At 41.8% G+C, this 26,560-nt stretch overlaps 2 protein-coding genes across 6 annotated transcripts; one reads left to right on the top strand and one right to left on the bottom strand.

The window, feature by feature from the left end:
- The first annotated feature begins 8,043 nt into the window (after positions 1-8,043).
- On the top strand, positions 8,044-8,496 carry LOC142379128 (cholecystokinin). The gene is made up of 2 exons (XM_075464265.1): positions 8,044-8,296; positions 8,420-8,496. Exons 1-2 carry the CDS (start codon positions 8,044-8,046, stop codon positions 8,494-8,496), a joined length of 330 nt encoding a protein of 109 aa, XP_075320380.1.
- Positions 8,497-8,690: 194 nt separating this feature from the next.
- hap1 (huntingtin associated protein 1) lies at positions 8,691-26,119 on the bottom strand. Of its 5 annotated transcripts, none has more exons than XM_075463653.1 (15): positions 24,131-26,113; positions 23,470-23,932; positions 19,226-19,302; positions 18,937-19,053; positions 18,766-18,860; positions 18,044-18,152; positions 17,881-17,959; positions 17,662-17,792; positions 17,044-17,118; positions 16,545-16,756; positions 13,182-13,400; positions 12,696-13,033; positions 12,208-12,396; positions 11,935-12,037; positions 8,691-10,249 (listed from the first exon to the last, which is right to left on the bottom strand). In XM_075463653.1, the coding sequence occupies exons 2-15, from the start codon at positions 23,678-23,680 to the stop codon at positions 9,877-9,879; spliced, it is 2,328 nt and encodes a 775-aa protein (XP_075319768.1). In that variant the 5' UTR covers positions 23,681-23,932; positions 24,131-26,113; the 3' UTR covers positions 8,691-9,876. The 5 variants fall into 5 exon arrangements, with proteins under 5 accessions (XP_075319768.1, XP_075319767.1, XP_075319771.1 ...); XM_075463654.1 differs by adding an exon at positions 11,643-11,695 and having other exon boundaries at positions 10,159-10,249; positions 23,470-26,116; XM_075463652.1 differs by having other exon boundaries at positions 23,470-26,113.
- Positions 26,120-26,560: the final 441 nt, after the last annotated feature.

Below are 26,560 nucleotides of genomic sequence, written 5' to 3'. Positions count from 1 at the left end.
TCTTGCATACTCAAAATGCAGGAGTCTCACACATGAGTACGAAAAAGTTTTAATCTGGATTGAATAAATATCTTTCCTCTTTTCTGGTCTTTTAACCAAACAAAAGATGCAACTTCTGCCTCTACATTTACAGTCTCCTAAGTTTTGGAAATTCTTTTTGATTCATAATATTTTCCACCTTTGAAAGACACTACAGGCCCATAGGCTTTCAAGTTGATCAGTATTTGTCCATTTTCACTGTGGATGGACTTTGAAATAAGGGCTATTTCACTTAAAATATATAATTATACAACTGTATCTGAGTCTGTGGGCCAGAGTTGAAATGAAAATCTGTTCCTTCCTCTGTGGTAAGCTTTGATTTTAAGGTGACTTTATTTTCCTTGAAGTCAAGCAGCATCTGTTAAATGGCAAATGTATAAATATTACTGGTCCTTTTTTAAGGAAAACAAAGAGCAGAAAGGAGTTTTACTTATTACTCCTCATGATATAGGACGATTGTCTATTGCTGAACAGGTTGCTTTAGATAAGCAGGTACATCTGAAAGTGAAAAAGATGTCAGTGAGCTGATAAAGAACAACGCACACACACACACAGACAAAACACCACTGTTACACAATTTTTTTTAAAGTTATCTAACATGTGATAAGAGACCCTGATCTGATTGGCCTATCTACAAATCGCAGAGCACAGCCCTCCAGTGAAAATGAGAGACAACACTTAATCTTACAGTTCACTATCAGTAGGTTTCTGACTGAGAAAGGCATTTACTTTTTTTACATTTCTACTAAAACAGTTGTCTTTACAAATATAAATGCCATGCGTTTCCTCATCACTCTTACAGTTCTTATATTCCGGCGGCCGTGGCTCAGTGGTTAGAGTCAGATGTCCAATAACCAGAAGGTTGGAGGTTCAATTCCATACTCTCGCCACTCAAAAAAGATTGGTGGAACTGATAGCTGGAGGGGTGTCAGTCCACCTCCTTGTCATGGCTGAGGTGCCCTTGAGCAAGGCACTGTACCCCCATGCTCCCTGGGTGCTGAATGGCTGCCCACTGCTCCAGGTTGGCATCTGTCTCAGAGAGTGTGTGTGTGTCAACAGGTGCCAACCTGGATGGGTTAAAAGTGGAAGACAAATTTCATATGTATGCATGACCAATAAATCAGATCTTAATTAAATTCCAGAGTAACTTGATCAGCTATGAAGTTAGGCTAGGCAGTTAGTTTCATGTCATGTCTGCTGACAAAAGGCATAGTGAGAGTCTCTTGTTGTATGTTTCTGCCCATAAAACTATGAAGCCAAATCAACAGTGAAAAAGAAAGGAACCAAAGTCTTGAGTATGAAGATGATTTCCAATTGCTCTGTACACGTTTAAATTTATATCTATCTCAGGTCAATTTCAACATACAATATTGTTAATTTAATTCTAATGTTTGTAGGAACTCCACTGACAAAGTCTTAAAGCTCCGGCATGAAGATGACCTCCATGGAGGAGCACTTTACCAACTCAGACACACAAAAACTAACTAACTTAAATTCCACTCCAGGGGTTTTTAATCCCCCATAAAACTCCTCAAAATGTTTTCCTTAGAATTGTATGTTTTTTAAGTTTTTGCCTCACACACACACACACACACACACACACACACACACATACAGCTTATAATGGCGGAGTTATGAATCTCCACGTTTTCCTTATTCAGTGAATAGGGAATATGTTAATCTGGCCCAGCTCCCATCTCTGCCCACCAACAGGTGACACCAATCCTGGTTAATTCATCTGAACATGTTTGACTCGTGTTTGAAGCAGTTCTTAAGAGGAAGAGGCTCACTTATACATTGTCTCATATGTGGAAGTATCTGAATGGTCATGCACTCACTTTTTTTTATCACTGCTGTCACTTTCAACTGTATTAGAAATGGAACCTTTTAATCTCCACACCTCAAAATAAGAAATAGAAAAATGTTTCTTTGCATTACTCCCTTGAGGCAATTATAATAAAAAATGGTATCAAAATTTGGTCATCTGACCTACAGAGAACAGATATGCCTGTTTGTTGAGGTCTGGTGGTTCCTGATCTCTTGGTACACGACCACAGCCCCATCTGGCACGACAGTTTTACTAAAAAACATAAAATCTTCTCCGAGTAGACGTTAAAACCATAGTTATGGACCATAAGGAACCAAAAGGAAATTCACTATGAATCAAATTTTGTTAGTATGATTGATTTTTCGGTTTACATTCATGTTGGTGGCGATAGTTCTAAAGTATATTTACAATATTATCACAGTCCAAGGGATGCCAAGGGTCACTAAGTTTAGTTTAAATGCCAGGCTTCAATGTCAACACGATGCACCTTGACATAACTTTAGTTGTGATAATGAATTAAAATGGTAGAACCATGTTTTAACAGCCAACCACAAAACATTTCTCTTTAATTGTGGTGGATTCGACAAAAACTGACATTTTCTTCTTCGTGTGGACATTAAATATGACTGTTTGGGTCCCAAAGGGATGTAGCTGAGAGGACGCAAGTGAACAATTTTAAGAATAATACTAAAGCAGCAAAGATTATCTGATCCAGTCTTTCCTGATAAACTGTGCGTGTGTGTGTGTGTGTGTGTGTGTGTGTGTGTGTGTATGTGTGTGTGTGTGTGTGTGTGTGTGTGTGTGTGTGTGTGAAACTGACCGGGACAGCTAGTCAAGCGAGACTAGCCCTCCAGAATGAGGGCATTTATTAGATTTTACTGGTGGGTATGTGTCACGCAAATGTCAGATAATTAGGGACCGAGCAGTGAAACTGCAAGGACCCTTTCGGACAGAGCCGTTCGAAGAACACTGTTCTAAGAACGGTCCTCCTTGAATTTCGTTCTGATAACTGTCCTTCCCCAGCGGAACTGTTTCAGTCTGCATTCGCACACGAGTCGGGACCAGGTCGGGACTGATGCGCCGCAGCCGTCTGCGACAGTGACGTGTCAAGCCTGATTCTTACTCGGCGCAACCGCGCAACTGTTCTGGCTCGAGAACCATTAATGACGTCATCGAAAGCGCCAGCCCCTTCACAGTTCCTTCAGCTCATAAGCGCAGTTTGCGCCGAGTATGCGTCACATTTGCAGTTCTCTCCAGACCAGCGGGCGTCACTGTTGAGGGAACAAGCTGAAGAACCGGACGAAGAAAAGCATACGAAGAAAGCATACACAATGCCACCTGTGGTGTCACGTCAGCAGAGGCTGGCACATCTGATGCGGATGCAGAATGAATTTACTCTGGGTGTAGAACTGTATATGTATCTCAGAGCTAAGCGGCTGCGGCAAAAACAGAAGAGAAGGTGGAATGTTCGTCCTTTGCAACAAGACGAACTTTGTCAAACGTTGTCCTTTGGGACAACGTTGTCCCAGTGTAACTTCATAGACGTGTCGTACAGATGTTTGTAGAGGCGCACCCTCTCGGTCACCGCGGTCTCTGCAGTGTTCATGTTTCCTTTCTCTTGGTCAGCTGTTTCCGGTTGAGCTCGCGCGAAGTCAGAAAAAAAGTTGTGTGCGCGCCCTTGCGACGTGCGAGGAGTTTTTTAGCTTGCGACGGGGGGCGTGGCGGAATTTTGGGTCACGTGACCGTTTGCGCCATTTGCGACCAGCTAGTAAGAGCGAGGTTGCGCCGAGTAAGGCTAGGCGTCCACTATTCCGGCACGTCAACGTAACTCGCCGGATTGGATGCCTAGTTGTCGCCGTGTTGCTACTACAGTGGGTGTGTGGGGCGTGTATGGCTCCGGGGGAAAGTAAGGCTAGGCGTCCACTATTCCGGCACGTCAACGTAACTCGCCGGATTGGATGCCTAGTCTCGCCGTGTTGCTGCTGCAGTGGGCGTGTACAGAGGGGCTTGTATACGAAGTTGTATAGAACATACGTGCTCCGGGGTAAAAGTAAATAACTTGTGATTTTAACCAACCGAAGTTTCTCCCTCTAAAAATTTGAGTTTTGGAGGGAAATTAATGTGTATAAATCGTCAGCAATGGAAAATTATTTCGTATTTCACCATGGCTGTGGATCTGCGAGCGAAGAGAGCTGCTGAGCCGACACAGGAGATCACATGATCTACAGTCATTGGATAACGCACTCCGTCTGCCGTGGCAAATTTGCATAAACTTCGAGCGAGCCCAACTTTTTGACGTGCCGCAAGTCCCCCGCTCGCCGTGCCGGAATCCCAGCATGCTTTGCGAGCACGGCGACAACGATCGGCCGGATTTCATTGAAAATGAATTGAATGCGTTGGATACGGCTTGACGTGCCGGAATAGTGGACGCCTAGCGTCAATAACTTGTGATTTTAACCAACCGAAGTTTCTCCCTCTAAAAATTTGAGTTTTGGAGGGAAATTAATGTGTATAAATCGTCAGCAATGGAACTTTATTTCATATTGTACCATGGATCCGAATCTGCGAGCGAGGAGAGCTGCTATTGTGCTGCTGCTGCTGCTGCGACACAGGAGAACACATGATCTACTGTCATTGGATAACGCACTCCGTCTGCCGTGGCAAATTTGCATAAAGTCAGGCCGAGCCCAACTTTTTGACGTACCGCAGGTCCGCCGCTCGCCGTGCCGGAATCCCAGCATGCTTTGCGAGCACGGCGACAACGATCGGCCGGATTTCATTGAAAATGAATTGAATGCGTTGGATACGGCTTGACGTGCCGGAATAGTGGACGCCTACCGTAAGAATCAGGCTTCAAGGCTCTCGCATGGTTGCCGCGTCTGCTAGCGCGAGCAATGTTGATGACGTCACGATTTCGTGCCCGCAATATATAGCGGCGATATATCGTGGCAAAGACAAAGTGGCTGTATATAGTGGCGAAAGTCGATGCGCCAGTAGTCGCAATCTTCTCCATCACAGAGGTGGCGCTGCTACGGGAAGGTTACCGCTACTCTACAACCACGAAAGTCGAGAAGAAAAAAATGCCACTGTCAGGAGCAAGAATACTGTAATTAATGATACTGCTGCAGTATTCGGATAATTTTAATTTTTTAATTCAGTTAAAAGAGGTGATGGTCTGAAGCCCCCAGCATCACCACTTTTTGAGTCTCTACCCTCTTCTTTGCCTTCACGTATCTGTCCCGTAGCTTCTTCCACACATTCTTACAGAACTCTCCCTCTTTCCCCAAAGTTCTGCCAATCTCTGTCCCCGAGTTTTGGGAGTTTACGTGCTCCCTGTGCTGTTTCACTGCAGTTTCGTACAGCTGCCTGTACAAACGCACCTCCTGACTGAGCCTGGTCTCACATTGGTCCATCCGGTTCGTCGTTCTCGGCGCCGCCAAGTTACAAAAATCGACTGGTGCACGACAACGCGCTGCGCCGTCTTTTCAAGGGAAGCGCCATGCCTGAAACGTCATTTTGACGTCACGGTCCGCCACCGCTACTGTAAATTCGGCTTTACTTTAGCGCCACATTCAACAACAAAACAAAACAAAACAAAACAAAACAAAACCCGCGAAAAGTAAGGAGAGAAGAAAAAAACACCACAAAGAAACTAATATGGAGAGCGGGGAGGCCACCGTGTTCATGGTCTGCATGATGGTCTAACGTCGAGGCTGGAAGAGCTCACAGAGAGAGTCAGGAGACGAAGGATCGAGCGCAGGCGATATTTCTTCGTTTCATGAAGGAAGGAGAGCAGAGCGCCGCAGACAAAGGAGACAAGTGTCAGTTGAACTTATTAAACACGCGCAGGTTGTGTCCGTGTCGTATGAGTAAACATTTCAGCCGTGACAACATGACAAGGGGCGTAGCTACCGACCACCAAACACCTCCGTCAGATGTGTTCCTATAGAACCCAGAACAGACCCAGCCTCGGAGAAGGAGCTAAAATGGTTATAGGAACTGAGGGTGATGGTCCCGAGTTCCTGTATATCCGAAGGTTATAAGAACTGCCAAAGGTTCCTACAGTCCGAAAGCGGCTATTGTATCTGTAAGGATTCTTCTTCTTTTTTCTTCTTCTTTGCAAAAGGTACTCGAAAACTCATGAAATTTTGCACCACCTGCCAGTCGACGACATGAAAGAATCTAAACTTTATATTTTTGGGAGTCGCTCATTGGCTCTGTAGCGCCCCCTACGATGCTTAAAAATGGTCCCCGCATTGCAGCTTTCTAGTTGTGATTACCTTTCCAGCACAGCATTATAAGACCAAAGTTCACCTGTAACATCGTTAAAACCTGCAGAATTATTCCTAATTTGCTGCATCGCTGCTTTAATTCACTTACTGGTCACAATGTCTTGCATGATGGTGGTTTTACTGCCTGGTAGATCAAGACTTCAGTTCAGATCAGTTTTATTCATTCAGATAAACGGAGAGAAACCAAACAATGATATTAGAGTTAGTGGGGGGGCAAGTAATGTTGTTTAACTGGAACCAGACGATGAGGGGATAAGAATAGAGAGAAAGCTACGAACTTAAAACACGGTCCAGCCTTGATTACCCTGCATCACCCTGAGACAGGATATTCCTGACTGTCTTACCTGCACAAAGGTTTAAGAAAGTAGTCCTAGAGACTTCTTTTATGTGAGTTAAAAAGGCATATCTGGTTTTAAGGCTGTGTTTGAGTTATTTCTGCTTTACAGGCTGGTAAACAGCACAGGCTGTCAATGCAAACTGGAAACAGAGGAACTGGACCACTTCACAAAAAAATCCATACAGTATGTAAACAGCGCTAAAGTATTCTGGGGTGTTCTTTCTGAAAGGGTGACAATATATCATCTGGAAAGTACAGACCACAGATGTTCACCTCCACCCAGACATGAGATTCAATGTTAACGTTAACTTAAATTTAAGGACATCTGTTTCTACAAAGAAAGAAAAGCCGGTTTTAAGTGTTAGATTTTCTCTGTTAAAGTTTAGAGCGACGACGGGACGGCAGCTGATCACATGATAGTTCAATAACTCCTAAGAACTGCTTATTATTCATCACTGATAGAAGAGAATAAGAACACACCCAGGTTTGTTTTCTGCAGGCTGACTGAGAGTCCTCTCTGTTGAGCCGTGTATTCCTTCTTCACCAATAAAACAGCCTCAACTCAACCATCAGTGTGTATTTTAGACTAATTTGTTTTTTAATTAATTTGATCTGATTGGATTATGATTGTATTACAATGAAATGGATTATAATTGGCTGGAATTGGACTGTTTCTTGCTGTAATTTGGTGCTATATGCATATAAATAAATAAAACTAAACAGAACTGGATTGAAAACACAATGAGCTGGTTTTCTGAAACTTATTTAGTTGTTTACAGTGTTTATTTCGTAAATCAGTTCTTGAAATCTACCAGAAAACAAAACTTCTCACAACGACAAAAATAAAAGCAGAAAACGTTTCATAAAAGGAGAAACACAGCAACACTGACAGCACAGAAGACCCATAAAAAAAAGTTTTGTTTTACTTCATGCTTTTGAGCCTCAGGAATAAAGATAAAGAGAGTTTATTTGTCACATGATCAGTTTGCAGTTAAATGTAACCTCAAGAAAGGATAAAAAGCTAGAATTCTACAAAATATATACTGAAAAATAGCAATATTCTTTCTGGCTTTCAGTCTTTAAAGCCAAATCTTCCAAAGCGGCTCCATAGTTACATTTGTTTCTTTGTGTTGGTGATAACAGGCTCTAAAGGACTATTGGATTTCTTATGTAAACACATTGAGTTGTTTTATTGTTATTGCTGTGTTAAAAGAGGCCTTTCCAGGTAGGTGAAAAGCATAATTATGGGTTTCTCTGAGTGGTTCCTTTACGCACTTCCTTCTAAAGTATCCGTCTCTCAATCAATCAAATGTTCTGCAGCGAACGCTGTTATCAGTCTTTGATTTTAGGCTGCGCTGCTTATATATGTGACAGCAAAGAGCTCTCCGGCACACAGAGTCCACAGATTTGCACCAGAGGCACCACCCTTCTTTGGTGTGTACATATCTCATCCTGCCCTCACAGGTACAGTCACTTCTTTTTATCACCTTTCAAGTCATTTTACATGTGCCTCTGACAGAGGTTGCTCTCTCTTCTTCTGCACAGACATGTCAGGGAACATCCTTGTGGTATTTGCACTGTTGGTGGCGCTGCTTGTATCAGATGCAGCCTCCTCACCTGAGACGTCTGCAGCCGGAGGAGCCAAAGAGACGAATGTCCTACAGCAGCTTCTGGCCAAGAGGGAGAACGCACGAGGCTCGGCTGGCAGACTGATGCCGGCATCTCGGGCAGAGAGACGTGCACACCTATCTGAGGATGATCGGGAGACGATGACCAAACAGATCATGCAAGCCATTTCAGGTATGCTCAATGTTCTTTTGTTGGTCGTTTCTCGAAGAATCGGAGCAGAAATTTCTGAGAACGCTCAGATCTGTGCACTGAAGTGTTGTGTGTGTGGTTCATGTAGGCATGGTTTGTTCACAGAGGTGATGAGCTCTGACTGCATGTCAGATCGGGACTACCAGGGCTGGGTGGACTTCGGACGTCGGGACGCAGAATGAGGGCGCAGCATTAACAAAACACCAGCTGGAGATTTCTGCTCTTTGTTAAGATTGTACAGAAAGTCGTGGTTTTACCCCCCTGAAAGTTTCTAAATAAAATTTTTTTTGCAGACTTATAACAACAGTCTCGACTCCATATGTGTTGATTTCTGTGTGGTTACGAGTGGACTTAGAGACACTCAAAGCCCCGCTGGTTGGAAATGCAAAGTTTTATTCACAGGCGTTACAATGTATACACACTGACAGACATCTGACAGACTACAGAGAAGAGCAGTGCAGAAAAACAGTGGTTTGGCTGATTTAAGTCAGAACACAAAGTATTAAAACCTGTGTTTGTGATTTCTTCCCTTTTAAATCCACAGTATCCTATGCCTTTCTTTTGCTAGAGCTGGTTGTTCAGACAGAAACATGCTGTTTAAATGATCATGACAATGTCTATATTATCATTTATTAAATACTATGAACATGATCAAGAGATCACTTTGAATGCCCAGCATGATTTTTGATCAAATCCCAGCAGTTTAAATATTCCTGACAACATGAAATACAGCAGATTTGTACAAGCATGATTTTCAGTCAGCGTCAACAGTGAGTACACGTGTTGCTTCTAATCCTATTCGCTGCCTTTGAGGCAACACAGCAAACCCCATTTGGTTTCAGTGAGGTTTGACTCAAAAGGAGGAGAGTTGTGTGCGAGAGCAGACAGCTGCATTTTTTTTTTTTTTTTTTTTTACTTCAGTCACTCATCTCATTTCATCTGGTACAGATGTGTCCTCGATCAGCATATTTGACAATGGTCTACATGACATGCTTTTCTAAACATAGCAGCGTATAAGCAGGAAGACCAGAGTGTTTCATTTGAGTGCATTTGAATATTCTTCAGTGTGACAGCATCAGTTTGATTTGTGGTTTCAACCAACAGTAATTTACTGCATGTAGTCTTTTCTTTAAATATTAAACAACAATGCTATTATTTACACACAGCTGATGTTTCACTTTGGAAACTAAAACAAAAATAACAAGCGATGAGGTGTTTAAAACCAGCGATGGGGAGAGGTGTAAAACATTCACAAAACACAGTATAAAAAAGATTTCTTTTCATGATCTTTTTTTTTTTGTGTAAAAAGCAGAAATGTGACTGGTAATCAGGCGGAGGTCCTGAGATGGAGACATCTCACAAACAAGTAACTCTACTGTGCACGAGTTCATTGAAAAGGCTACAGAGACACACTACTAACGACTCAAGTATGGCTCTAACACATTCTGTGGCTTTTGTTTTCAAGACACGGGTGCTGTGGTGGGTCCTGAACTGCACAGTGGGAATCGTATAGCTTATCAAAGTCACTGCGGTGAACACGAGAGGAGTCAGTGGTGCACACATCACACTTTAGGAGGATGTTGGACTGATTCTCTCTCTTCTCCACTGAGGCCCATCATCCCCCAGGCTGCCACTCTGTGCAGCCCGAGGCTTTGAAGCTTCTCCACTAAGTTCAGGCTGAAAATGCTCGTCCCTCCACCTTTGTCTTTCACTGTGGAACGTGAAGGTTGTGGGCTGTAGTGCAGGTTGCTGTATGGATTAGGAGAGGCTGAGATGCCGCGCTGTCGCAGCAGCTGCAGGAGTCCCAGTGATGACGTGGTTACATTTGTGGTGGTGGTCGTGTGGCCTCCCTGGCCAAAGTGCTGCAGGTGGGAGGAAGATGAAGTGCTCACGTGCTCACAGTTCCGACAAGATGGCAGGCCGTAAGAGTGAAGGCTGCCAAACAAAACAAAGATAACATGAATTAAACAAAGCTCATACATGGAGCGCAGCTCTTTTGCATGCACTTTAATGAACTAGTAAACGAGACAAGCCAACGCCAACAGTTTCAGTTAGTTCTGAGTGTCATCTCTAAAAGATGGAGAAGCATGTTAGAGAGCCGGCTGTGATGTAACAGGATCTGGAGTTTTGTTGAAATGAAACCTAAGAAAAAGGCCAAGAGTCATTAAAACATGAAGTGACAAACAAAGAATGAGGAGAGCACAATGAAGTGAGATCTCAACAGCACTAAGTTAAGAGTTAGTGGGACGTGAACAGCTATGCTGAGTAAAACAGAGGCGCAGTGCACAAGTTTCTTTAGGATGTCATAACGTGACAACATTTACAATTAAAGATGTTGAACTCTATAAGAAATTAATAAAATGCTGTTTTCTTGTCTTGTTTTCATCTTTTATAAACCAGTAACCAAACAAACAGGTGTACTTTCTTTGCTAAATACCCTCAGAGTCCAGGCCGGAGTAAGGAAGTGAACTTTTGTACTCTACAGCAGCTATTTTCAGTCAGTCGTTTCAGCTACAGAAAGTGAGAATGGAAGTGTTAGTTGCAGAGATGCCCATGTTTTTCATGAGAAAGAACAGTGTGTGAAGTGCATCTCCATCACAATAGTGTTCAGAGGATGTAAGCAGAAGAATTATTAAGTTTCAAAGAGGAAGAAGAGACTACAAAAACAGGTTATTAATTTGATCAAACCATAAGAAGACTAAATGTTTACAAATAAAGAAGATTCAGCTCCAGTGTTTCTCTCCTTAAAAGTGGGAATCTTGAAAAGATCACACCAACAGAGGATGTAATCTGAATGAGGTTTAAAAAAAAAAGCTAAATAAAGACTCCAAGGATCTCTACAACTTGCTAAAATCTTTGCTCGTGTGTCTACTATGAGAAGAACATTGAATAAAGGAACCACGCAGGAAACGTCTACTCCAATAAAATAAATTTGGCTTTTCTCAACTTTCCAGGAGGCTTTCCTGGTGCTCCCTGCCACATGGTTAAACTGTGGAGCATGGTGGAGGGATCATCAAGGTTTGCTACATCAGGGCCTGATGATTCAATTTTAAATCATCTTTAATAACGCAACACAAGACTTTCTCTGGAATATCTTCATCAAACAGATGTTGTTCATTTACTTTTTTCAACCTAAACTAATAATAATGACTTTATGTTTTCAATAAAGTCATGAGAAGTTCAACTGTTTGTGTTCAGCTGTGGTGATGGTCAAGCCACAATTTGAATGAAAAAAAACCCATAAACAAACATGTTACTGTGCCTTTGTTTTTCATAATGAAGTATTGAATCAAGCATTCAGAGGGCATCCATAACGCCGCGCTCTTACTTTTCCCTGACGGCTCCTTCTAGAGTTGGAGAAAGAGCCTCGACAGACGTTTTCTGCCAACGAAGAGGTAAAGAGCAAAGGTCAAGAGAGACAAAACAGCTGGGCAGAAGAGAGGAAATATGGAATATCCAGTCTGTTAATGCACGTGAAACTGCAAATAAAGGGTTAATAGACTCCAAACGCCTTTTGTAAGTCATTCAAGTGTAAATTCATGAATGGATATTCATTTTCATCGTCAGGGCTGTGAAAAACAACAGACAGCATCGGGGTGTAATGGCATGACAGTTCTTACCTAGTGGAGAAGGAGGGGATGAGAGGGGAGGGTTGGAGAACTTTGCAGGTGGTAATGGTATGGGTGGGAGGGGTCTGAGGGAGGTTGGGGCCCGATGAAGAGACTGTGAGGTCGTGGAGGGAGAGACACACTTTAAATGTCACATGGAGGAAAACAAACCCATCTTATGAGGCACTAAAGGAGCTGATGATTATCATGCGTCACAGTCATCATGAACAATGAGGGAAACATGAAACAACAAAGATGGAGGAAGTGGGTGGATCAGTGTCTTACCTAAGCCATGAGCCCCAGGGAGCTGTGACAGGTCAGGTTCATCCTCCTCCAGGTCGTTCAGGCTGTAGACGTGCTGGACGTCCACCTCAAGCTCCTTGAAATCTTTAGTCAGGACGCCTGGGCGTGGGTGGAGGATGCCTCCGAGGTTTGGTTTGGCCAGCTGCTGCCAGTGGTGCAGCGTCACCGAGCCTGATCATGACGGAGACAGAGGATACAATGTAGTAGTAATTAGAAATAATTGCGATTTACTCGCGTTTTTCTCTTGAAATTAGCTCCTTTGGAGGCAACACATGTCATTCGAGGGGTGTTTAATTATCAGTGCGAGGGTTTGAGGGTCATGTCGGAATAATTTGTTAAAACATTGACATAAAAGCAGTTTTTAAATCGATGGTATTAACTTAGAACCCCAAAGTAATGTTAATTATATGCATTACTTGTCCATTCTGAATGCTGATGCTGCACCCTGACTCTGCCACAGTTCATTTTACCTTCCAGAGGTTTAACAATCTGCAAACGGTCAGGCAGGTAGGACCTTGATCCTCCCGAGGATCCACAGGAGTGCCGCGAGCTGCCGTTGGAGTAGTTGGTGCCTGTCGATGCTGCTGGACTGGAGACAAGGCTGTCATTTGGTGTCAGGAAGCCACTGGAGCCCTCGCCTTCCTCGCAGTTTACCGCCAAGGCACGGAGTTTACGCTCCCGCTCTACGTCGAAGAAAGGCCGGTCAGAGGAGTGGTTCTGCTGGCGGGCTGAGAGGTTGCGCAATGCAGCTTCGAGATCCTGGCCTCCAGGTGTGCCCGGCTGACCCAGACGTTTTGGACCACTAACACTGCCAGGAGGAGATGCAACACAGTTTTTTATAAGGTGAAGACCCCGAGGTTTCTAAAAACAGCAGCAGACTGCGTGCAGACTAATTTGTATAAAATTATCTGAAACAATTCAAGAATTTGCCCTTTAATGTAACTGCACAAGCTCACCTGTTGTCTTCTTTCTGAACTTGAATGGAGCTGGGCTTGTCCTCCAGGGTAAGGCTGGCATTATCAGAGCCATACCAGCTGGTTCGGGGGGTGCTGGTACAACTGGACTGCACGGACACCGGGCTGGAGCCTGGCAGCCACGGTGAGTGGCACTGGGACCGCATCCGCCCAAACTTGTTAACCACCTTCACTGTTTCAAACACACGCCACGGGTGGTTCCTACCAAAGAGACCCAGTTTTAACATCATAATAAACCCAGTCACAGACCATTTAAAGCCCCCACCACTAAAATATTAACTACTCTATAAACTTTTAGCTCATACTGTTTTATACGGGCTGCATTAAGTGAATTGTACGATCAAAAGCAGACGGCATGAAACCATCCAACTGTTAGGAAAACTACTGAGATGCTACACGAGTATATAAAAGACTTCAAAAAAGGTAATATTTATTAAATGTAGGAGTACATTGACAGTTTGGTGAGTCACACACTCCCTAAACCTTAATGGTCATGATGGTTTTAACACATACCTGTATCAGTTCTGGAATAATGCAAGTTTGATTGACAGTTGCCTGGCAACATAAACAACCACATGACTGTTGCCAGGTTTTGTTTCAAACGTTGTAAAATTCAGACATCTACATTGAAATAAGTGACCAAGCAAAGATCCCACTGATTTTTAGAAATAAGTCGATTAAGAAAATACATTCGGCGTGATCTTTATAGAAACAGATTCAAATAAAAATGTTATTTTGTTTTTTTTAGCTGCAGAAGAGTTCAAAGATAAACTTTGAAGTGCAGTTCTAGATTTAGCTGCTCCCAAGTATAAAATTCAAACATCAACAAACCAGCTTTGACACCTTCAGTTTTCTTCCTCACAACTTTTTCAAAAGGCCACCATGGGGCGCTGACACAGAGACACGGTAAGATTTCCTCATCCGACTAAAATAAAGTGAAAGGAAAAGCTGGACACCCTGTTTTATTTGCAGAGTAAGATAGAGAGCACTGATAAATCAGTGTGTTGCTACTTATAATAAGTTAAAAACCAGCCCACACCGACTGGAAACCGATTGAAAACTGATTGCAAACCATCTCTCAGGATCTTTAGATTTGATAGGTTTTTTTCTTCTTGTTTTTGGTAATGTTTCGATGGCTCCAGGTGGATTTTGTCTTTAATGTAGCCCGTTTAAAAGAATTTTATCATTAAACTACGTATTTGTGTCTGCAATCGATATTTCTTTGGATGACAAATTCCTTATTAATAACATTTACTACAAGCAGCACTTTGAACATAATGTGGACGAACATGTTTGACAATAACTGAAACAACAATGTTACTAAAACATGATAAAACAAACCAACCGAAGGTAATTCAAACTCAAATTATTGTTAAACTGTCTGAACTCTTGTGGCTGTATTGAAGTTTAAAAACAGCGACGTTTCTTATTCACCTGTAATACCTGTAACACACCCGTAGCTAAATAGTTCTTATACATTTCTGTTTTCAAAGACACAGCAACTGAGTAATGGCGCTGAGCCACCCACGCCTCCTGCCAGCAGTCCAGCTGCAGATGCAGATGCAGAAGAAGAAGACGTTTCCACACTAAAACAAGCCCTTCAGGCAGCTCGAAAAAACATCCACAAACTGTCCTCAAACAACACCAATCTGATGGAGGAAAAACTCCAATTTGAGCAGAACATCAGGCAAACGCTGCTGGAATATGATAGTAAGTACACCTTCGTCATAAATGAGATCAGGAAGGTGGAGGAAGATTTGAAAGCTGCTCAAACCAACAAAGCGAGGAACGAGAACGGACGGCTCCAAGCTGCGTTGAATAAAGTCACGGCCAGGGAAAAGGAGGGCAGAGTCATCAGGGAAAAACTAGTGAGCAAGCTTAGAAAAACGCAGCAGAACTACAATGAGCAGAGAGCGGAGATGATGAGAAAGGAGAAACGGATGACCAGCTTCAAGAGCGAAATGCTCACTCTTACAAAGGAGCACATACAAACAATGATTGCGATGAAGCAGAAAGAAGACGAGCATCACGAGAAGGAGAGACAGTGGAAAATGAAATGTGAGGCCCTGGAGGTCAGGCTCAGAGAGGAGAGGGCTGAAAGGAAGGCAAAAGAAGAGGTACGCCTTCTTATTTTCATGAGCACACTTCATTTCACCAGGGAGAGAAATAACAAAACTTTTCACAGCCCGATTCAAACATCCTCTGATTTTCCAATTTCTTCTTTCAGGAACTTTGCCCACAAAAGGAGAGAGCTACATTCGTCTTTAAAGGAAGACGACAAGATGACAGCACAGACGATGATGCTGCTGTCTGACCACCTTCATCTCCACTTTTTACAAAGATTAAAACTGCATCTTCAAACAGATGAAAATCTTCCACTTTGTAGACCAATAGTGGTCCCCTACTTTTTCCTCACACAACTCAACCCTTGTTCAGAAACAACTAAGAATGGCCACAGGCACACTGCACTTTAACAGAAAAAAGCCACGTGATAAAGGTTCCATTGCCACAGTGTTCAAATTCCAGCTCATAACAGTCACATAAAACAGCTTCAGGTACACAGTTTAAACCACATTAACTTTAGAAAATAACTCCTTCCACTAATTGGACAGTTGTACGTGATGTCATCCACCCCGTCGCCACACTGTTCCAGGCTCTAACTAATCTGTTTGGTTTCTTATATTCTCTGATTAATTTGTAAGTGTTCAGTAATGAGTAACTGTTTTACTCACTTATACCTGTTCTTTACACCGGCTAAATGACAGAAATACAGTGAAATTAACCAGGTTAACCTTACCAGTAGATAACCAGTAGCTTAAACCAAATAAGTTCATACTGAGGGTAAGCGATAATTGAATTAGGCTTTGTGGAGCAGGCTTTGTCACATTGCAGACATATTTACACCTTAGTTATACAGTCTTACATCCTATTGGAGTTTTTACAGCAACTTGCATCTCACATTGCTGCTTTACAACATGTTGTCAAGTTGGCTTATTATGAGAGAATTCGGAGTCTATTTTATTAAGAGCACCATTGCTTGTTTTAAGCTTGTTTTCATAAATCATGTTACTTGCTTCTGCCACAAGATCTGGCAACACCAAAGTGGAGCAGAACAGGAAGGCTGAAGTGAAGAGAAGACTAAGAAGGCTAAGAAGAAGTCTCACTATGAAAATGCTATGTGCTTTGAGGGATATGCATATAGCAAAGGCTTTAGATGGACACAAATCTTCTGGTTAGTTAGGTAAACGTAATGTAAGTTTGAGTCATTAATCGAACTATACTCTGGAACACGAGTATCCTATCCTAGCCTGCATGGAAACTGAGTGTTAGTAGAGACAGACTCACTTGTACTCTGAGGGAGCCGGGGTGTCCAGGCCTTTACGAAAGGTGCCCTCTATCTCTGCCGCCAGGGAGTCCATTGGGAGGACAGAGGCCAGTGCAGTGTACCGCTGCACCGTGCTGTTTGGCAGACTCTTGTTTCTAAGATTTTTAATGTCCTTTCGTGCTTCGTGAAGCATGTCCTCACACTCTGAGTACTTGTCCTGCAAGTCCTTGAGCTGCAAATGAGGGAGGACAAAAGAGTCAAAATGTAGGTCAGGAGTTCCACCTCTGCACATAAACAGATAGTCACCAGAGTACTAAGAAGAGGTGATATAAAGGCTCACAAAATCTCAATTGTACACCTTAAAAACAGATTTCTGTCATACATAAATGCCTCCTTATGACCACAATTCAGCCATACACAAATTCTAAAAATAGAATGAAAAATGTAGAATAGTTGAGCTCAAGTATGAATCTTAAAGTATTTCAAACAAACTTCAAATATGCTGCTGAAGCAACTTGCCTCTGATTTAAGTTGCTGCTCGCTCTCACGGGAAGCACCGAGGTGTTGGTTCAGCTCCTCATTCTCATGGGTGAGCTACAGGGACAAAAAGGTTTTGAATTTTCAGGTTTCAACTTATCTAAAACTACACAAACTGCAAGTTGTAGTCGTTCTAGACTCCCCAAAAAACATTAAAGCAGAATAATAGTATAATGAATCTAATAGAGGATGTGTGAGGGCTCTGTAGCTACCAGGAATGTTCAGGTTATTTCCTATATAGATTAATAATCAATGCCACTTGTTTGTGTGTCATAGGATGGATTTCCATTCACTCGTAAAGATAAACTCTTCTGAAAAGCCAGACACGTTTCCAATGACTGCTTTCGGGCAAATGAGCTAGGCTGGGTAGTGTTGCCAGAGGGTGGTGCAATAGGCTGCGTTGTTAGAGACTGTAATTACATAGAAGTAGCTCCAACTGGAAAAAAACAAATGGCTTGTGCACCCACAATAAAATCTGGGATATTACACAATATTTTAAATGATGGTGGTCAGTCACATGAGTTTATCATTTGGCAGCTCAGACTGAAAACAGCTGGTGAGGAACGCCATTTTGATATTTGCCAAGTTGCTGTGTCTCACCCCTTTGCAGCGGGCCTGCAGATCAACAATCTGCGCGAGTAGGGAGCTGATCTCTTCCTGCTGTCGGAGAGTATCCTCTACTTTTCGTGCCAACTCCTCTGAGAGGTCCACCACCTGCTTATTGGCAGAGGCTGAAACACACAGGTTCCATAAATGCGACTGTGCCCAAGTTACATTTTAAAACATTTTCATTTCCTGAAGCAAGCTTGCAACACTTACAGAGCTCCTCCACACACACCATCATCAGCTCCTGTTCCTGCTCCTCATAGTTAGTTGTCTCTGTTGAGAGGTCACTGGCCTGCGGGAACAACAGCGTTAACTGTTTATATTGAGCATCGGCTTACCTTTATTATCTTTAGCCTTTGTGGCAGTCTTTTCATACCTCTGATCTCAGATTGCGGTTCTCCTCCTCTAAACTCTTAAGTTTCTGATGCAGGAAGTCATAGTGGACAAAGTTGCTCAGAGAAGTGGATGATTCATTCCTTTTAATTCTGCACAAAGAAATAAGTGTATTTTCATTAAGCAAAACCACTTTTTTTTCAATTAAAAAATGCATTATGATAAACATATCTTATATAAAATGAAACAAGGCTACTCAACTGCCAAAAAAAATGATTTTGTCTGTTCTGTTTTTTACCAGAGCACGACTCTCAACTGAGCAGATGCTGTGGCACATAGTTGTTTCTAAGCTGAGTAACACGGGAACATCAATGAACAGTAAATATGATTAAGTGCTGATGGGGCGGAGTTTTCTAACAGGCTTAGCTGGCAACATTGAGAGGATCAGTGGAGATGCTCTGACGTACGTTGACTCACACACACGCTCAATGTACTGAGCGGCAAAATCCCCCACAGAGGATACTGTGGATCATGAACATCGAGGAATCTCTGAAATATCACGCAACTAAAATCCATTCTTAATGTGTTATGGACAGCAAACAGGACCAGTATGTTCTGTTCTCGTACTGAATTTAACTGAGTAATAAAAATACAGGAACTGTCTTTTATTATAAAACACCAGGTATATATAAACAGATATACTTATAGCTTTTGGGCACTGCAGTATAAACACACGTACGAGTGTGATTTTGTGCGTTTACTCACGGTGATTGTGCCTGAGCGTTCTCGATCTCCTCAGTGCTCGCGTAGAACTGAAGGAGGTCGTCTCGCATCGAGAGCTCATGGCGAAGTTGAGCGATCTAGAAAATAAGTTATGATCACTCGAGCTCAGCGGACTAAAAATGTTTCTGTCTGCATCATGAGGACTGTTTATACCTCTTCCTTTGCGATTTCAAGCTGTTCATCCAGCATTTCATTGCGTGCCGTTAGATCCTGGTTTTGCTTCAGGAGGGACTGACCAATTCGTGCCGCTAACTCCAGATCCCGCTCTTTCTGCAAAGTCATACAGATATCACAGTTTAAATGAGGAAATCACAGCTTTCGGCCAAAGCTAATTTACTTAGAAAAAATAGTGCTGAAAAGGTTGACGAGCAGTGATGGTCTGTGAGGCACACAAGTTTAATCCTCTTTACTCTGGTTCATCTGCTGTTTATCTCTGTCTTACCTCTTCCAGCAGGTGGGTAACTGCCTTTATGTCATGATACGTCTTCGTGACCTGGCCCACTCTGTCTGAGCACAACACTGCGGGAGAGAAGGATTTCATGAATGGGAGGCAGTTAATAGTGCAGAAAGAACACTGTTACAAGTTTGGCTTTGCCTTGTGTGATGAGAAAGGAGCTCTGCAGCAAAGTTCAGTCTCTTTGATCCTTTTTAAATAAATACTCAAACATGAAACAACAAGAGACACTTTTTTTAATTACAAGAGAACAAACTGATCAAACCTATAAAACCTTGATTTGTTTTTTTATTTTTATTGCATCTCTTGAATTTTCTCTTCCTCCGAGTCACATAAAAAAAACTGATTTTTAATCAGATACCCTAAAAAGACTCATTGTCACATAGATATCTTCAACCTATAACAAAAAAACCAGACTGAAGTTTTAGGAGCTACAGACCACAACATTTCCATGTGATCTACCAGATACCGATCCTCTTAGCTTGATCTCTTTTAGCTCAGATAAGACACAGATAAAGACCTTGTTCTGGTGGATATAAATATAGCTCAACATGAGGGACTGCAGGGTTAAATTCCCATTAGTAGGACACTTACAGCACGGAGGGGACAACAGTGGCTGCTGCTGACCTAAAACTTTGTTTACATCCTGAGGAATGGTTTGTTTGTGTTAACCTCACACTCAATAAGCCCAAAAGGGCACAAATCATTAACTAGTCCCTTCAGAGGGATTTATTGTTGACATGCACAAAATCTCCATGACCTCTTTTGAGAAACGTGAATCACGTTTTCCAATTAGAGCCCTACTGGGCTGTTCTATCTCAATTAAACCTTAAAAAGTATCAAAGATATTCAGCTAATATTAGTTTTCTTACTCTTAACAAACCTTTGTGAATATCTGGAGTTTCAAGATCACAGGTAGTTAAGTAAAATATACCAAATAAACTCGTATAAAGATCATAGACAATGCAGACAGGATTAAATTGAAAGATAGAGTATATTTTGTTTTAAAAAACAGGACAGACCATTATTGGTGGCCTTTTTGAACCCTTGAACCATCGTAATAATTTAGTAAATCTGCCCTACCCTATAGAAAAGTTGTTTTAACGTTATGAATAATGGTTCAATAACTAATTTTTGCCTTTATTTTCCAACAAATATTTTAATTTTGTGAGTATCCCCCCCCCCAATTTTTTGTTTGCATTTTACTTGTATGGGAGTGTAACACATGTAACTGTTGGTGCTGTTTAGTCACAAAACTCAGACAATCGTAACACCAAGTTGGACACGATGTACAGAATTTGTGTGGACTAGTGCACAACTCTACACTATAGTAGCCTGCCAGTGTACATAGGCTACCTCTGTAATAAAATCAGTTGTGTTAGATCAAGTGAAGAGGCTCCTATACAGCAAAGTAATTAGACCGATTTGCCCTGGAAACTCAGGGACTGCATTACTGTATCCGTATCCAATCAGCCTAATGGAAACAACCTGAGCTTGGGGTGAACAGTATCATATACAACTCAATTGTCACCACTTGTGTAAAATAAATCAAGCCTGTAGCAGGCTGGGAGTCATGTTTCCATCTTTATAAGGTAAAATCAAGACAAATACAGACAAAACGCATGAAGCGTGAATTATCAAATATGACTAAATCATAAAATAAGGTTCTGGCTGACACCTTTTTCAGGAGGAGAGCAAAAAGTAGTGAGAGCAAAAAGTAGTGAATGCAATGTGTCAAAATGACTTTTACAAATGTCAATTGTAGGACAGCGAGATGAGAAATGATGTAGGGAACCTTGTAAATGGGAAATGTATTTTTTACTCTCACTTTTGACAGTAAAATAGGTCAGTCTGCAGGAGTTCATGTTTCTTTCAAGGACACTGCAGCAGGGCGGATGGACCTGGTCAGTCTCTATCATTAGGATTGGATAAGCCCGTCCTCTAACAGTAAGGCCACAGACACTGTCAGATTCATTAAAAACAATTCTATCAAAACTGGACAAAATCCCGGTGCTGATGAAAATCAATCATCAAATACGATGCGAATCACTTTAGTTCTTTTCACGGCTAAAAACAAAAGAAAGGTATTAAAACCCAAAAACATCCCAACCAGCTAAAGAGAAAACATGTTCTGTTCGGTTTTAGTTCTTTTTTCCTCCAAATAAATAATAAACTAGATCTTAAATTAAGCACTAAGTCAACTTGAGCTCTAAACTGAGACTTATGTAAACATCAAGATGCATTCTATGAACTAACAAAGGCTAATTAGTCAATTGTTCCTCAAATCCTATTGTACTGGAGGTCGATTGCAGCATTATCTGTGCTACAAACAAAGTCTGCATCAGGACAGCTGGCAGGGTAACAAATAATCTCACGCACACACAATCTAAGCTCCAGTTCATGGAAAAGTCATTCAAACAATGAAAGGATGAATGAGTAACAAATAGAATTTCCATCAATCGTGCATTACATTTCATTATTTCTTGTCAGCTTGGTGCAGATAGTACAGCAGTTCTGGGTTATTCACAAGGCTTATGCTGTCATTCAGGGATTGTTGTTTTCGTTTTATATGTCATATTATCATAAAATGTTTTATTTTCTTTGAACAAATGCATCCCTCAGCAATCACATAAATTTGACAGGGTCTCAGCATCGTGAATACCTGCTGACCAGTTGTCTCCTCTTGACCTGCCACCCACAGCAAAGACAAGATCGAGGTGAGGGTTCTGCTGTACCAGCTGGAAGTTTTAGGGTCTGGGTGAAGCTAAATCCTGGCAGGCACCATGAACTGCTACCCTAATACTGTTCCTGTGGATAAACCTCGTTGATTAGGCCTACTTATGACGTCTGTTTCATTGTGAGGATCAGACAGTCAAGGATGAGCTCAGCTCTAAGAATAAGATTCACACTAAGGCCATTTTGATCCATTGTTCTAAAGGCGCTTGCTTAAAAAAGAATGGCAGGAGGTAGAATTCGCCTCACAGAGCATCCTGGTGTAAATCTGTCTGGAATAGTTACTGTGTATGTCACTCTAAAAGAAATATGTGAACTTACAAATGAGATTAGATTGTAGCCTGCTTTGCTTAAAAAAACAAACTCAATAGAAATATCCACTTCTGCTTGAATTGTGATTCATTTACAATCTGATTACAATAAATTAGGTTATAACTGGTTCAAATTTGACTCCATCTTTCAAGTGCCTTGAGATTACATTTGTTGAGACTTGTTATGACCACACAAAAATGACAAGAAAGAAATATATTCATTGTATCTTGCCTGCTGGAGGGGTGCCATGTCGCAGTATTTGTGTAGGTGCCAGCCACATGCCCATTTAGACAAAGACTATAAGAGACTCTCTCCCCACAATAACCACTCTGCTCACGCACAATTTTAGTGTAAAAGCAGCTTTATAATCTGAACACAATCTGCACAATAATCCTTTGATTTTCAAAAATACAATACTAAATGCAGCCAATAGAGAGAACAAGAGAACTAAGTAGAAACAAATAATGTTTCAAATGAAAATTAAAACTCAAACAGGCCTGAAATCTCTGGAGTGCAACAAGAGCAGCAGTAAATTAAATTTAATTGGAGATTTTCTTCCTCAAAACCACAATCATTAACCACCATCTGTTTGCATTTCCATTTTCATTTGACCAATCCAACTTCAACAGAAACATAAACAGCCATTTGTAGCATTAAAATAGAATTTGATCACCATAAAGGAGCTGTAAAGTACAAACTATACATTCAAAATGCAGCTGCTCACATTGTGGCTGCAGAGTGTGTGAACACACACACATCGTGTCTCAGTGACCTTCACCACAATAAGAGAAAAGATTCAAGCAAAACTCAAACTATCTAGGGGCACTTACAGATTTGATTAAATCTCACAGGAGCAGCATATCGTGCTTTTTTTTAATCTTATTTTTATCTTCACAATGCATTCTCAATGACATCATCGCACCCTGAACCATATCCAGAGGACCATTAAGTACTGAAGTGCTTAGATAACAGACCTTGACAATGCAGTGCACTTCAGACAGCAAAATCTGACTTGCGGGGGCAGAAAATACACACCAACAACCCTTTGGACTACCTGCTGTACTTCTAGATTATTTTATCTCCCTTTTCTCGCGGCAGTATGGGCTCTGCTGGTCACTGGTTGGTCTCCTCTGCACGCCACCCGTCTTCTCCTATTCACTGTAACATCTCGCATTGCAATATCTCACCTTGTGTCACCTCCCTGCAGAGACTGTCGTTGTCGTTGTTGTTGTTGTTGTTGTTATTGTTATTGCTATTGCCATTGTTGCATTTCCTCTCCTCCACTATTTCATCCACAAGACTGGAAGCGCTTTTCTCATCTTCCTCCACCTCAGATGCTGAGGAGCTCCACACCTCCATGGTGACCGGAGAAAAACTGCCCTCCGCCTCTCCGTCCATGAGTCAAATCCCTCGCTCTTCAGATTTTACTGTGTCCTGGCTGTGCTGTGAATCACCAGCTGTGTCTCTGGCATGATTCTGCTGGCTTGTGTGAGCGAGGAGAACTGCATCTGCTAGTCTATGCGAGGGTGCGTATACATCAGTGTTTGTGTGTGCAGGAGAATCTGAGCTGCTTGGTGTTAATATATAATCCCTCAGAGTGTACGGCCCATCTGTCGTCATGCCTGCCTCCGTTCACCTGGCCACGTTGGACTACCGGGTGAGAAAAGAGAGGAAGACGAGGAGGAGGGAGACGTGAGGTAACAAAGTCTAAACCAGGAGCCGCAACAGCTGATTTTAATATTACTGACTTTGTCTGATCATTGAAAGATGAGTAAGACATGCATATAACTGAAAATATCATTTAGAGTGGGATGCAGTTTAAAAGGATGCTGCACAAAGCCCACTCACCCCTGTGGATTAAGGGAGATGGTATGCTCCGCCCAACCAGCGGCTGCTCTTTTCTCCACACATACGTAATAGCAGATACAGAGAAGGCTCTGCGTAATACTGGTGCAGACAGACCCACACCCACAGGAGTCTGACAGAGGCCGTGTTCTGTGTAGAAATATGCAGATAAAGTCAACATCTAAATGAATGATTAATCCAAAAATATTACTTAATGTGGGGAAATTTCAAGATATCGGTGTGTAACCGAAGAGATATTCTATAATTTGGTTTATGTGTACAATCGCACAATCAAGATAATTTAAATTCAACAGAAGTTTCCCTAAAGGCTATAATGATCCACAAACACACCATGTCACCACATTCACTCTCCAGTCTGCCCACCAGACACAGGAGTTTCTTACAATCAAATATTAACCCCCTCTTTCATTTTTCAACAGCGAAGTGTCTTTTTGCAGGTCAAACACTGCACGCAAGAGACAGCTCAGACACAACATTTGTCATCATGGCAACCTATGTCTCGTCTTTAAAGGCACTTGTTCGTCCCAGCAGGATAAAAGGTTTCTGAAGGACTCCACGTCGTAACCGGAAGTTAACAAGTGATCATTACAGCAATATATCCTAAAGACTGCAGTGAAAATGATGGTTATAAGGAAGTAATGCTTTGAGGACTTTGCCCACGATAGAAAACAACAAGTGCTACGTGCGACATCCATAAGTGACCTGCCAGCAACGAAATCAGATCTACAGCTTATTGCTTTCAGTTCAACATTCTTTGGAAATCATATCACTTAAAAACACAAAGATGCATCTCTACATATAGTGTTATTTAAAAATTAGGGCTGGGCAACGATTAAAATTTTTAATCTAATTAATCACATGATTTCCCTGATTAATCACGATTAATCGCATTTGTACACAAAATCCAAAAATGAATTAAAAAGTAGTGTATAGATTTTAGCACTTAGTTTTATTTTAAATGTGCTGCCATATGAATGAAAGTGCCATAACATTTGTTGTGCAAACACACTTTTAACATCAGCATCTTTCTGCAGTTTTTATGTAGAAGCCTCGCTCCACTGTCTGTTTCCTTGAATGACTTGCTGCTATCAGTTGTGTGTTTTGCCTTTAAGTGATATTTTAGACTGGAACTACTACGGTGAGAAGACAATTCAACTTGGCAGTGTTTACAGATGACTGTCTGGAAGAACTTTAAAATGAAAATGGCCGAGTAAAAGTTCCGTACCCTTCTCCATGTTTGGTGGATCCGCCGATAACTTTCTTTTCTGGTTCCGCAGCAGACAGCAACAGACTTTTACAGAATAAAAGCCTGCGAGCAACAGACTTTTACAAAATAAAAGCCTGAGAGCAACAGACTTTTACAAAATAAAAGCCTGAGAGCAACAGACTTGTACAATAATAAAATAAATAATAAAACCTGCGTTAATGTGCAATAAAATATTTCTCGGCGTTAAATAATTAACGACTTAACGCGATAATGACGAGTTAACTCGTCCAGCCCTATTAAAAATATCAAACAAATTCATCAAAAACATGGAGAACTAGAAAGCTGCAAGCAGCTGTATGCGGGACCGAGATGGCGTACGTTGGGATGTGCGTACGTTGGAGCATGCGCTGGACGCTGGAGCTGCAGCTCTTCCCACACGCACGATACCCTCTGCGTACGTACGAGCACATAATAACCCCAATGCAGAGGGGTTTTTGAAAATTTCTAGGGGGTGCCACTGAGCCATTTAGCTTTGCCCACACACAATACCCTTTACATACGTACGAGGTCATCAGGTTGGACGTGTGTGCCAAGTTTCACAAACTTGAGATGATGAAAAGGCTTTCAAATCACGGCCACGCCCTTTAAGTTTTGAAAAAGTTGGCCGATTAATTTTTCCCCCCATGTCTTAAGAGTAACCTGGCCAAGTTTGAAGTCTGTAGCATTAAATCTGTAGGACAAGTTCGATCTTATGCAAGGCGTGGAATCGGTCAAAAATGGCACGAAAACGCACTTTCCATCCAAAATGGCCGCCTTCCTGTGGACGTGGCACATTGGCGGCCTGAGACTTTTTTGTGCGTCTGGGCATGATGAATGAGTGTACCGAATTTCGTCCCACGCGAAACTAACCCCATTGCGGGCACCATTTTTAACCATCGTAGGGGGTGCTACAGAGTCAATGAGCGACTCCCAAAAATATAAAGTTTAGATTCTTTCATGTCGTCGACTGGCAGGTGGCGCTCGCAAAATTTCATGAGTTTTCGAGCACCTTTTGCAAAGAATAAGAATAACGGAGAAAAATAAAAAAATAAAAAAATAATAAACCTTACAGATACAATAGGGTCCTTGCAGTTTCACTGCTCGGTCCCTAATTATATGATGATATGATCTTCATAAGATCTTTATTTTTCTTTACAAAGCACTGC

This window comes from Odontesthes bonariensis, chromosome 4 (genome assembly GCF_027942865.1).
Source record: "Odontesthes bonariensis isolate fOdoBon6 chromosome 4, fOdoBon6.hap1, whole genome shotgun sequence".
Classification (NCBI taxonomy): Eukaryota; Metazoa; Chordata; class Actinopteri; order Atheriniformes; family Atherinopsidae; genus Odontesthes; species Odontesthes bonariensis.
The sequence above is the reverse complement of the archived record's forward strand: the minus strand, read 5'-3'. Positions and strand labels throughout refer to the sequence as shown.

What these genes read in the sequence shown, in the direction of transcription:
- hap1 (XM_075463652.1), bottom strand. Translation starts at nt 23,680, where the DNA reads ATGGACGGAGAGGCGGAGGGCAGTTTTTCTCCGGTCACCATGGAGGTG. An exon ending in TTGAAATCGCAAAGGAAGAG is followed by an intron (nt 18,861 to 18,936) that starts GTATAAACAGTC and finishes CTTATTTTCTAG; the next exon opens with ATCGCTCAACTTCGCCATGA. An exon ending in GTTCAGAAAGAAGACAACAG is followed by an intron (nt 13,034 to 13,181) that starts GTGAGCTTGTGC and finishes TCCTCCTGGCAG; the next exon opens with TGTTAGTGGTCCAAAACGTC.
- LOC142379128 (XM_075464265.1), top strand. Translation starts at nt 8,044, where the DNA reads ATGTCAGGGAACATCCTTGTGGTATTTGCACTGTTGGTGGCGCTGCTT. An exon ending in GATCATGCAAGCCATTTCAG is followed by an intron (nt 8,297 to 8,419) that starts GTATGCTCAATG and finishes GTTTGTTCACAG; the next exon opens with AGGTGATGAGCTCTGACTGC.